The 10,236-nt window shown below is 45.8% G+C and overlaps 1 protein-coding gene across 2 annotated transcripts; it reads left to right on the top strand.

Annotated features, from left to right (window-relative positions):
- Window positions 1-5: 5 nt before the first annotated feature.
- On the top strand, window positions 6-9,249 carry pianp (PILR alpha associated neural protein). Of its 2 annotated transcripts, XM_082552087.1 has the most exons (5): window positions 6-1,078; window positions 1,277-1,668; window positions 2,052-2,130; window positions 6,902-7,048; window positions 7,732-9,249. In XM_082552087.1, the coding sequence occupies exons 1-5, from the start codon at window positions 1,068-1,070 to the stop codon at window positions 7,751-7,753; spliced, it is 651 nt and encodes a 216-aa protein (XP_082408213.1). In that variant the 5' UTR covers window positions 6-1,067; the 3' UTR covers window positions 7,754-9,249. The 2 variants fall into 2 exon arrangements, with proteins under 2 accessions (XP_082408213.1, XP_082408214.1); XM_082552088.1 differs by lacking the exon at window positions 6,902-7,048.
- Window positions 9,250-10,236: the final 987 nt, after the last annotated feature.

Genomic DNA, 10,236 nt, shown 5'->3' with positions numbered 1-10,236 from the left:
ACCAGTTCTTTAGCCTCCTCTGCCAGCGTAAATGAATGTAAATTAAATTTTATTCCCGTCATTCCTTTCTCTCGCGCCTCTTCCTCTTTACTGTCTGTATTTCTGTCTCTTTTTTTTCTCTCTGGGGTGTCCTTGCTGTCTTTGTAAACACAATTGGAGAGGTTTCTTCTTTTTTTTTTAACCTCCGCCTCCAAAATGAGCTTATTAATGTCGTCCTCGGTATAATTTCTGTTTGGCTCGTCAAATTCATTTCTTTTTCCTCTGTGTCCGTTTAATTGAACCCATTTAAAAAAAAAACACATAATTAGCATTTAAATCTCTTTCCTACAGTCTCTTGCCCTCCCCACGTCGCTCTCTCTCCCCTCTCTTACTCCACCAGACTCTGCATGTCTCAGTCGCTAAGGCAACCGATGCTTTTTTTTCCCCTCCCTCCCTCACTCTCTCTCTCTCTCTCCCTGTATCTCCCCCTTTCTCTCTGTCTCCCTCTCTCATTCCCTCTCTCCACAGCCAGAGGTAGGCATGATAACTGATATGTGTCGGAGCGCGTGTGTTCGTGTGTCTCTGAGTGACATTTCTGTGGCATTTATGCAGTAGTTGTTGATAGGAAGTTATCTCTCTCTGCTCAAAGTGACTTATAGAGTACTCGCTCCATGCATGACGACTCTAATGATGATTAATGTGCCGTGCTCAGGTGTGTGTGTGCTGTGGATGTGTGTGACAGGGCAGAGCAGACGACCGGTGTGTACTTCTGGATGTTTTTTTTTTTTACCATGCAGATGTGTGTGAACATGTGGCAGACAGTTGAGCTTTAGATTGTGATGCCCCGGGGAGTCCGCGTGTGTGCTTCTTTCAAAATGTGACAGAGTTGGCTTTTCGCCAGCACTCTTGCTGCTGTCTGTGTTTACATGGATTTTATGTGGCAAAACACAAGAAGAAGAAGAAGAAAGGAGGCGACAAAAAGCAGGACCCTCCCCCCTTTCTGGCTTTTATTCCTCTCTTGCCCCTCTGTTTTATCTTACAGAGAGAGATGATCGGAGAAGAGGAGTCTCAGTGAACAGAGTGAAGCGATGGAGAGATGGTAAGATGGATAGTTTCTGAGGTGGAGAGATGTGTGGGACGCAGATGCATAAAATGTCATTCTGAGTGATGGCCGGCTTGAGAATCAATGTCTAAGCTGTTGAGGTCGTGCAGGGCGGCCGCGGACAATGCATTTTCTCAGATAACTGTCCTGTCACTCCACCCTCTCTCATCCTTTCTCCTTCACCTTTCCTTCCAGCTCCATCTCTCCTGTCGCACGACTGACTGGCCTCATCTCTCTCCTCCTGGTTGCTTTGGTGACACAGCCCTCCACCTGTAACCGTGACGACAGAGAGGCCGAGGAGCAGGTGGACGCCTTGTCGGTCCAGCTGTCCGTCACCGCCCAAGTCACGCCCACCCCTCTGTGGGCGGTGGTCTGGGGTCCCACGCAGCAGCTGGAGGACGAGACCTACCACTTCCTCTCCAGCCAGGAAACCGATCACCTGTACCTGCATGGGAACCAGCAAGAGGCCAGCACCGCCACGCCTGAGAACTGGCTTTACCCTGACGAAAGCATGCAGCCACCACTGGAGCCCAAGAAGGGAGTGGAGGATGGTGGGACTGAGGCAGAGGAGACAGAGCCTGAGGAAGGTGGGCATCAAGAGATGAAGGATTTCTAAATAAAGGTGTCCATGAGTTGCAGTGAGCGAACACACTCACATGCCAGGAGTCCTCTAGGGAATTAGCTGTCATGAGGGTGAAGGCTGACACCCAGCTGTGTGCACCCGGCTGTGTCTGCGGCGGGGATTGCCTAATAAAGTTCTCATCACTCACAGGGAAGAATTAGCCGCTGTCATAACTGCAAAACACAGAGGAGACGTCATCGGATGGGTGTGATAGTTGGAGGCTAGAGTCTTGCACGTCCAATTTGATGTTTCAGCTGGCTACACTGTTTTCTTCTTTTGTTCTGGCTACAGCTAAACAATCTGAGATGAATAACTTCGTGAGTGTGTGTGTAAATGTGTGTGTTACAGTGGACCCACAGTTCTATGTCACCGTGACCATCTCCTCGCTGCTCATCCTGACAGCAGTCATCATTACAGCCAAACTCTGGTAGGAACCAAAATTCTCTCCTCCACCGTGTCGTGTGTGTGTTTGTGTCCATGACCACATAAATATGAGGTGGGCATTGCTGAGTAAGGATGAGGCGACTTTCCTTGTGTAAGCCTGACACGCAGCAGGGTGGTGTTACTGGATTCTTCTGGTTAAAATACCTCAGGGCCTTTTTTTTTTTTTTACAATGGTAAGAAATAGAAACTGGGTATTTTCCAAAAACTGAAATTGCACACTTCAGTGGAAGCATATGAATGTAGCAGCATCTTGGACACTTTAATGTTGAGAGAGGTGTATGAGCTGCTAATTATCATCTTGTTTTTGTTCTTTATTTTAAAATCATGGTTCTTTCCATTAAAGCAGGGATGTGTTGAGGCCAGCTGAATGTTTGATTAGAACAGTCCCAACATGGGGATTTGTAACCCCACCAAGGAGTTGAAAGAAAAACCTGAGGCATAATGAGATGATTAAAAACAAAATATTCTGCTACAGAAAAATTTTTTTTTTCTGTCTTCAGACTTTTATCTCATTAATTACTAGATAATTGCACTTCATTAATATTTTAATAATTGTAAGTGGACTAATCTCGATTTGATGACCTGGTTGTTATCCAAAGACAGTGAGGAGAGGGTGCAGAAAGGCAAAATCGTAATCTTGGCTTAATCTTCACTGTAGGTTATACCTGACTCAGAAACTTGTCAGGACAGGTCATAAGTGTTAACAGAGTAAAGCATATGTAAAAGAAAACAAGGCCATAAACTGTGATGTCACCGGTGGGTTCACAAAGTCTTCACTTGTGCTGAGTCCTTGAGATGAGTGTTTTCGGATGTCGCTCTCTTGTTTTTTTTAACCAGTAAGCAAGTATGCGTGCTAATAGGTAACACTGTGTTAATCACATGCTAGCCATGGGCTGAATCACAGCCTGCTTTATTGATTATTTTACTCCGAATGGCAGCATGATTTGCTAAGTAAAATTCATAATCTTCTCTTAAATTAATAAGACCAAAAACAAACTCGTTAGGATAGACTTTACATAGGAAGTGGACATACCTATGAAGCCATGATGTCACCCATTGTTTGGTGGAAGCTTCAAATTTAGCATTTTGGCTGCTGACCATATTGGTTTGTGGAGCCTGTATTTGCTGTATTTGGGCAAGTGGACGGAGTAATTGGCTAAGGCTAACGAACTCGGGTTAGCAAGCTGAGCAAGTAGCATCCATAAACTGTATGTGAGCAACACAAAGACACAGACATCTGCTAATTAGTCTTAATTAACAGACTGATTAAAATACTGCTGTGAATTTCACTCATTAAAACTGAAGCACAGACTTGCACCGTCGCTGGAAGTTCCTGACGGTGCTCCACCAGAAACTTCCTTGTGATTACTTTGCCTGCTAGCATGTTACCACAGTCACCCACAGTTGACATGAATAACGCCCGCTTGTCTGCGGTCTCTACATTTACTCTCTGAGCAGTAATTGCGAAAAAATGTGATGGAGTTCACAAACAGAAAACATTCGCCTTCATTGTAAAAGTTATGCCTTACTGCTCCACCCAACACATTTTAAGCAAACAACTTCTTCTCTAAAGGCAGAATATCATTATTTCTGGTTTGCATCATTTACAGGCAACCTGCTGTTTTCCGTGCAGACTGAGGGTACCACAGTAACTTGCTAACAACCAAAGCAACTACAAGAAGTTTTTGGTGTAGCACTGTGTATCTCTATTTCAACCAGTTTTATGCTAGCGACTGCTAGCAACCTCCAGCTACTGCATAATACACATTTTTTCTTTCAGGGCCTGTGCTAACACACTGGTATCTAGGCTTGTGTGACTCAAGCTTAAAGGCAGCTATTGACTGAAGCTACCTGTGTTGCCACAGCTTTTAAGCCTTAAAAACATCAAAACAATTGACTTATAAAACATGTCATTGCTGTACAGTTGTTATAAAGGTTAAATAATCCATAGATGCCAAAACTGTATTTAATACTAGGCTGCAAATATTCCTTTTAATGGTGTATGTTGGCCATTTAAACATAGAAGTCAGTGGCGACTGACTCACTTTTGTAGCCAGCCTCAAGTGGCCACTAGAGGAACTGCAGTTTATGGACTGGTTTCATTTTTCAGCTCTGAGGTGAGCATCATTACCACTTTATCTTAGACTCCTGTACAGCCAGGCTTCCTCTTGGACCCAGATGAGTCTCCCTCTGCTGGAAATAAATTAAAAATGCAGGTTTATGGCACCATCTATGGAACTTGTTTCCATCACTGAGTTTTTCCCCTTTTCTTTCTTTCTCTTTTTTTGCCAGGCAGAGTTCATTTTGACTTAACTTTGGATTTTTAACTCAAACTTTTGAGTAAGTCAAAATTTTGACATATGGGTGTTTTTCATTGGCATAAACAAGCTTTAATAACCACCTAATTGTCTTTAATTTTGAGACCTATAAGTCAAATCCATCATAAAAACCCAGATGCCTCATGTTTTATAGACAGTTTAGGAGAGTGCTGAATTTGCTTTTTTATGTAGTAGTATTTAGACTTTTGTTGTTGTTTTTTTTAAATAAAGCGAGTAAGCAAGAGACACCATTTTCCCCCACACATGTGTGTAATGGGACAGATGCATGGGGTTTAGATGAGTGGGGTTTTTCTTGAAGAGGAGACTTTAATGGCTGCAGATGTGTTTGCCCGCACACGCTGGCCTGCCCGTCTTGTCTGTGCGCCTGTCGCCGATTATGTTACGGGCCTAAATGAGAGCTGAGTAATTGCTCACTAATGACTTTATTAACAGCACTTGTGTTCCCAAAAGTCACGATTGGCACAGATGTATCATTTAGAGCCATTAAAGTTGCAGTGATTAAGCATTAACTATAACCAGTGATCTCTTGTCTTATAGTTTTGGGTGTTCACGTGGCGTCCCCGAGCGTATAGACGCAGAGTGGGCGGTGTGTGTGCGCATGTGTTATGTTTTCAGGCCGGGGAGGCAGGTAGGAGGTGATCCGTACACACATGGCCATTATCTCTCCGCGATGTAGTGAAGCACTTCTTCGCCTTGCTGATCAAACCAATAACGGCTCATTTATTTGACCGCTGGGACCCCTCTCTTCCCACTCTCACACTCCCTCCCCCCCTTCTCGCACTCCTCCTCCTCTTCCTTACTGTAATCTCATCTGCACATCTTACCTGAATTTCTGTTGTATCACTTTTTTTTCATTGCCTGCATCGGTATGATTTGTTCTCCCCCATATCCCCTTTTCACGCTCTCTCTTAATCTCAATTTTGCTCCCACACTCGTACATTATCTACCCCTCATACCCCATCTACCCCTCCCCTCCTCGTTTCTCCTTCCCCTTCGGCTCCCACTGGATTTTTTTTCTCTTCCTTTCGTTGAATACCTGTTCTCTCCCCCCCCCCACACACACACACTTCTTTTAGGTTCCTCGCTTTGTTCCAGTTATCGTCAGTGCCTTGCTCTAAAGCTGCCTGTCTCTGCACAGCCGGTACTTCTCTTATCTCCCCCACCAGCACCGCCAGTCCGGCTGCAGATCCACAGATAATCCTCCAGCTTGCCGTGAGCTGATACATGATAAGCCCCCCTTTCTCTCTGTTCCTGAGACTGGCCTTCGCTCTTGTTTCGATAACTTACTTCACCTGGCGCTGGCAAAAAAACAAAAAAACCCTACACTGCTTAGTGAATCCCAAGTGGTATTAGAATAGCGAGAACTGCAGGGAGTCAGTCTGGAGACATGGCAGCAGCTCCTCTCTATAGACTGGCTCGTACTTCAGTGTCATAAATGTGTAAATAACACCATGTGTTAGAGGGAGAAAGGAACGGGAAGGGGGTACAGATGGACCGAAATGATAGCCTATAGTGGAAATTGGCCACAGTCCAGTTCATTATGATTATAGAAGAGCGGCATATGTGCTCAGTGATTTTCCCAGCCCTAAAATCGTCAGTGTGGCTAATGTCATCAAGTGTGTGACGGTGTGTGTTTGTGTGTGCGCGTACAGTGAGAGGAGTCAGCCAGGAAAGAACAGGTGTTACTGAGGGACGATGAGGGTGCACGAGGGCTTTTATGGCGGTGAGAACAGCTTTGTTGTGCATCTAAGTGTTCCAAAGAGCCCGAACCTGCGCCTCTCAACTGCGTCTTCACCAGAACTCCCCTCTCCTTACAGGAGTAATGGCACGACACCTCAGTCACGCGCCACTGCTCCGTCCGTTTCTTCGCCTTGTTGCATCCTTCCCACCTCCAACCTTCTGACTCCCTCCCCACATCTCACAGTGAAGTCTCCTTCCCCATTTCTCGCTCTGCCTCCCTCCCCCCCCCTCTCTCCCCTCTCCGACAGTGTTTTAATGAGTCCGATGAGTGCACTAATTCTCTCTCACAGTGGCAGGATAATGTGTTCGCTGATGCTAAATGGATCGGCTGTTCCTGATGTTCTCTGACTTTGTTTCTCCCTCTGTGTCTTTCATTCTGATCGCTCTCCTTATCGTTCCTCTCCGCGCCTCTCTTCATTTCAATCTCTCTGTCGTTTCCTCGTATCCGTCTCGCCCTCTCTTACTGTAATATCTGTCTCAAACTCAAACTAACTTTATTGCATCTGTTTATGCCCCGTTTCTCTTCTCGTTTGTCTTATCTCTCTTCGTCCTTGCACTTGTGTCCCACTCCATGCCGACTGCTTGCCTCTTTAACTCTTCATCCTTTGCAAATCTTGTCCCCCTACTCCCCTCCTCTTCCTCCATCTATCTATCTGACTATCCTTTCTCTCCCAGTTACGATCGCAGCTGTTCCCAGCATCCGCCCCCGCTTTCCCGTGGCGTAGCACCCCCCCTCTCCCTCGCTCTCCCTCGCTCCCTTGCTTCGGAGGACAGCCGGCAGACGCTGCACAGCACCTCCTCCTCCTTCACCGACAGGGAGAGGTAATGAGTCGCCTCACCAGCTCTACACGGCCCGAGTGTGTGCGCGTGCGTGCGTGTTTGTGTCAGTCTCTAAGCCGCATGTGCGTGTGCGAGTCTCCGTGCAACCCCTGGATTGAAGTTTTCTTCCGTGTCTGTGTGTGAAGCACCCGTATTACCTTTTCGCATGCACTGTAAGGACGTACCTGGAGTGTAATTGGACGGTGGTGCTATTCTCTGTGGAGTATTCAGGCCTGAAGTGTTGGCGCTGCTCTAAGATGTATCAGTGTTTTAAACTCCCTCACCGGATGAGTCATCCTGGGCCTATCAAAAAAGGCGCCCAACCACCATCCATGAAATGATGCTTATATTCGAGAGTATTTAAAGTTAATCTCAATCAGGATAATTATAGAGCTACACTCCAGTGCTCCCCCTCTCACTTCCTCCCCTCCCATCAGCTTCACCTCCACCTTCCTCTCCTCCTTCCTCGCTGCTCTTCCGTTTCTTCCTCCCCCCCCCCGCCACCCTCTCCGTCCCCCTGCGACGCAGCGTTCCTTTTGCATGTACACAACTTTTCCAGCTTCAGGCTTTTGTGCTCCACTTCTCCTCTCTTCTTCTGCCTTTTCCTTCCATCGCCGGGCCTCCCCAGCTTCTTCCTTTCCTTCTATCCCTCTCACTCTTCTCCTCTGTGTCTCTTGCTGTGTCAGGATCCCTGTTGTGAACCTCTGAGGTGACTGTTTTTCCATATGGTAAACATTTCTACGGGGCCTGAGGAGGAGCATCAACAAGACCGGAGGGTGCGCCCGCAGCACCGTTTTTATTTTCTCTAAACTGTGAAATGAATTCAGGGATCCCAGGTATCCAGCCATCACAAAACACTCCTGCTTCCCTGAGGTCTAAAAAAACAAAAAACAAAAAAAAGGAACATCTGAACTCATCTCCCTCCTTTCCTCCGTCCGTCCGTCCTTCCTTCCTTCCGGCTTGGTGTAAATTTCTGTTAATGTGGATCTGCGTCACTGTGACATGTTCTCCGTTTTCCAGCCTTTATTTGGCCCCGAGCTCTGCTAAGCTTCGACCCGCCACGACTAATTCACAAACAAGCAGTTTAAACAACCATGAAGCATCCCATTATCCCCGAAATGCCCTACCTGTGCTTCCACAACCGTTCTCACCGATCCAGCCCCACATGTGAAGCTGTTTAGTATTAATGGCAATCCCGGCAGAGTCTTCTTTTTACATAACATGACACTCAAATTTGGCTCAGATTAACAGGCTTGTAGATGGTTAAAAAGCCATTCTGAGCACCTCCACACACTGAACGGGGCATTTCACAAAGCTGTTTGGCACGGCTGTAGCCAGCAGCCAATGTGTTTAACATGTCACGCTCCAAAAACTGCTGTTTATTCCCCGCTTTGAGCGCCCGAAATGCAAATAGTGTGGCTATATCCCTCTGCACTATGCAGAGGAGCCTGTTTTTGTTTCAGTTTTTCCTCATGATTTGTTCTCTTAATTATCTGGCCGACGTTCACCTTTTCTCGGCGAACCTTTTTTTCTGCCGGACGCTGCACAGGTACTTCAAATATTCAGGACATGAATGGAAGCGAGGAACCGTTCCTGCTGAAAATCGATGTTTCCCAAAGGTTTGGATGGTACACTACAAAGACAGATTGATGTATCAGTGAACTGCACATGTGATCAAAGGACTGATGTTAGCACAACAAGATGTTTTTCTTCTTTTTTCCCCCCCTCTTCTCTTCACCCGACAGCCAAGTATCTCAATCTGGAAAACAAAACCACCATTGTTCCCTCTCACATTATTATCATCATTTTTTTAGCTGTCTTGGGTGTACCAAAGGAAAGTAGAACATCAAGGAGCATCGTTTCTGTATCTCCTGTGAATCTGCATGTATACACCTGTGAGAGTTGCTTTGAATCTATTATTTATAAAATGTCTATTTTACCTATCAGTGAGTGATGTCTTTTAGACCCTTTCAAAGCCAAATGTCACTTTGTGTCTGGCAACTTTTCTAAGCAGCTTTGAGGCATGACCCCCTCCTCCCCTCCCCCTACCAGTTACACAAACACACACAGATTCCCACTACACACATAGTGCTGGTGGCATCATGCGTAGCTCGTGCAATCCTCCAGATATCCAGTCTTGTGATTTTTAGTAGCATTCCTGTAGAAATGTGGTCTTTCTGTACCATGGAAGTTCAATAAAGACTCAATACTGGCGTTTTAGCTCTGCCTATCTGTTTATTTCTGTGCATGTTGAATAAATTCCCCCTGGAGCGGTGCGATCGGCAATGCTTTATGGGAAGGATAAAGCTTACACCGTGCATTTTAATAGCTACCCCTGTATCCTAATCTTTTTCTCCCTGAAGTGAACATTTAGTCCACTGCCTTGCATTGATTTGAAACCACAAGCTTGGCATTGAAAAGTCTTGAATATGCCAGCCACGGTTGGCTGTTTTTACACCATTGAGGAGCAGATGAAAGGAGGTGAAGAATAAGGCGCTTGCTTTTGTCTGAAACTTCTTCCTTATCTCCTCACCTCATACGGATTTCTTGCGCTTTACAAAGATTAACGGGGTGCTAAGCAAGAATTTCCTCTGTGTAGTTTCTCAAACAAATGTCAATAAAATCAAGGCGGGCACGAGTAGAGAAATGCCACTGGAGTGTATTGAGATTCTGCGGCAGCATTGCCGCACAGCGTTTCCATCTCCTCTGGGCATTTTACTGATCAATCAAAGTAATTGATTGGCTCGGTTCCGCGTGGAAGTTTTAATGGTGGTCTAGTTATGAGACGTACCGGCAGGTGTTGCGGCAATTTAGGAACCATGATGGGTAAACAACAAACATTAATGCATAAGTTTAAAAAATAACAGGTGTGAACTCGTGCATGCGGTCTCTTGGTCACATGATCACACCTATAATAAAGCACGCAGCTGACACCGTCAACTCATCTCTCACTCGCAAACACCTCCAAAGGTGTGCAGCTGTTAGATTTCACAGATCCAATCTAGTAAAAAAATTGAACCGATGAAACTGAATCGCACTGACTGAAATTAACACCACTATTTATAAAGGTGAGGAGAAAAGTGGCAGGAAGGAGGGAACGGAGAAAAACGGGAGGTTAAATGAAAAGGGCCTCACAATTTCCGTCTGCTGCCCTTTCTCCATTGCTGATGGTCAGCTAATTGCAACCATTA

Source organism: Aulonocara stuartgranti, assembly GCF_965226115.1.
Source record: "Aulonocara stuartgranti genome assembly, chromosome: 11".
NCBI lineage: Eukaryota > Metazoa > Chordata > Actinopteri > Cichliformes > Cichlidae > Aulonocara > Aulonocara stuartgranti.
Note: the sequence above shows the minus strand (reverse complement) of the source record. Positions and strands in the feature narration are given on the sequence as shown.